The sequence below is a fragment of the Monoraphidium neglectum genome, assembly GCF_000611645.1.
Source record: "Monoraphidium neglectum strain SAG 48.87 unplaced genomic scaffold scaffold05033, whole genome shotgun sequence".
NCBI lineage: Eukaryota > Viridiplantae > Chlorophyta > Chlorophyceae > Sphaeropleales > Selenastraceae > Monoraphidium > Monoraphidium neglectum.
The window spans coordinates 2,680-3,971 of NW_014008597.1; the positions used below are offsets into that span (position 1 = coordinate 2,680).

The window sequence follows — 1,292 nt, forward strand, 5'->3', positions numbered from 1 at the left end:
CCCCCGCCGCGGGCCGCCCCCCGCCCCGCACACGCACTCCTTGCGCCGGCCGTTCCCATCAACCCCCGCTGAAGGGGACGCGCCACGCTCGCATCTGACAACAGCCCGCCCACCCAGCCCAGCCCTGCCCCCACTTTGACCCAATCTCCCCCCCCCTCCACCCCTGCACGCACCCTCCATGTCTCCTGCACCCTGTCCAGCCCAGCCACCACCTCCTCCTGCAATTCTATGTCGTGCGGCGCCGCCAGCGCGCGCTCGGCCAGCGCGCGGCGCTCCTCTGCCAGAGCCGCTGACGTGGCCTGCCAGTAGATGTGCAGCGGAGCCATGGTGGCGGCCTGGGACGGGGACGGGCGGAGGGCGGGGGGAGGGGCGAGGTCAAGGGGCGCAAGCTGAAGCGGGATCTTGGCTATGAGGCGGGCGTGCGGCCGAGGCCCAAGGGACCGCAGAGTGGGTGCAGGCAGAAAGGGGCGATTTTCAGGACCGCCTGCCGGCAGCGTGAAGCGGCGCAGCCGGCGTCGTTGCCCCGCAGCGGCCCGGCTGTCGGCCCCACCTGGCCCTCGCTCAGCGCCATGGCCGCGGCCGCGCGGTCCCAGATTGCCTGGTCCGCCTCCCCCAGCGCGCCGGTCTCCAAGTCTCGGCCCAGCAGCTGCGCAGCCACGTCCGGCTGGAAGAGGATGGTGCCGCAAATGCGGGATATGAGGCAGCAGACGGCCTGGAGAATGGCGATTTGAGGGGTGAGAGGGAGGGGCCGGTAGTCGGGATTTCGTTGGTGGTGTCGTGTGCGGCCCTGCAGGAGCGAATCTGGTGGGTCTGGTGAGGGGGTGTGGTTGATGAGTTGTCACGGTTGCCGACCAAGGGCGCAACAAACAGCGGCGCCCGCTCGCCGCAACGCCAGCCCCACCAGGCCGCAGGCATGCACCCAAGGGTGTTGGCCGCACGTGTGCGTGTGTGTGTGTGTGTGTGTGTGCGTGGGTGCGTGTGTGTATGTGTGTGTGTGTATATGTGTGAGTGTGTGTGTGTGTGTGTATGTGTGTGTGCATGTGTGCGCGCGCAAAGCTCGTGCGCATGTGTGCGCCGCGTGTGCATGCGTGCAGGTGCCAATGCCTGTGCGCGCGCGTGTGAGTGCATCCGCGTGCGCGCGCGCTCTCGCTCACGTTTTCCACGCGCTCTCTGACGAGCGCGCCCCGCCCATACTGGTGAAGCAAAACAGCCAGGTCCCTCACACGCCCGCGCCACTCATCAGCAAAACTCTCCTAAAGGGAGCGATGAGGAATGATGGGGCGGGGTGGGGT

General features: G+C 68.3%; 1 protein-coding gene across 1 annotated transcript; it reads right to left on the reverse strand.

The window, feature by feature from the left end:
• Positions 1 to 173: 173 nt before the first annotated feature.
• Positions 174 to 712, reverse strand: MNEG_15102 (hypothetical protein; the record flags this gene model as incomplete). Its single annotated transcript, XM_014036427.1, has 2 exons — positions 174 to 335; positions 551 to 712. Coding segments are annotated over 2 exons (324 nt in total), but the record flags the coding sequence as incomplete, so codon positions are not given.
• Between the last annotated feature and the right edge of the window lie 580 nt (positions 713 to 1,292).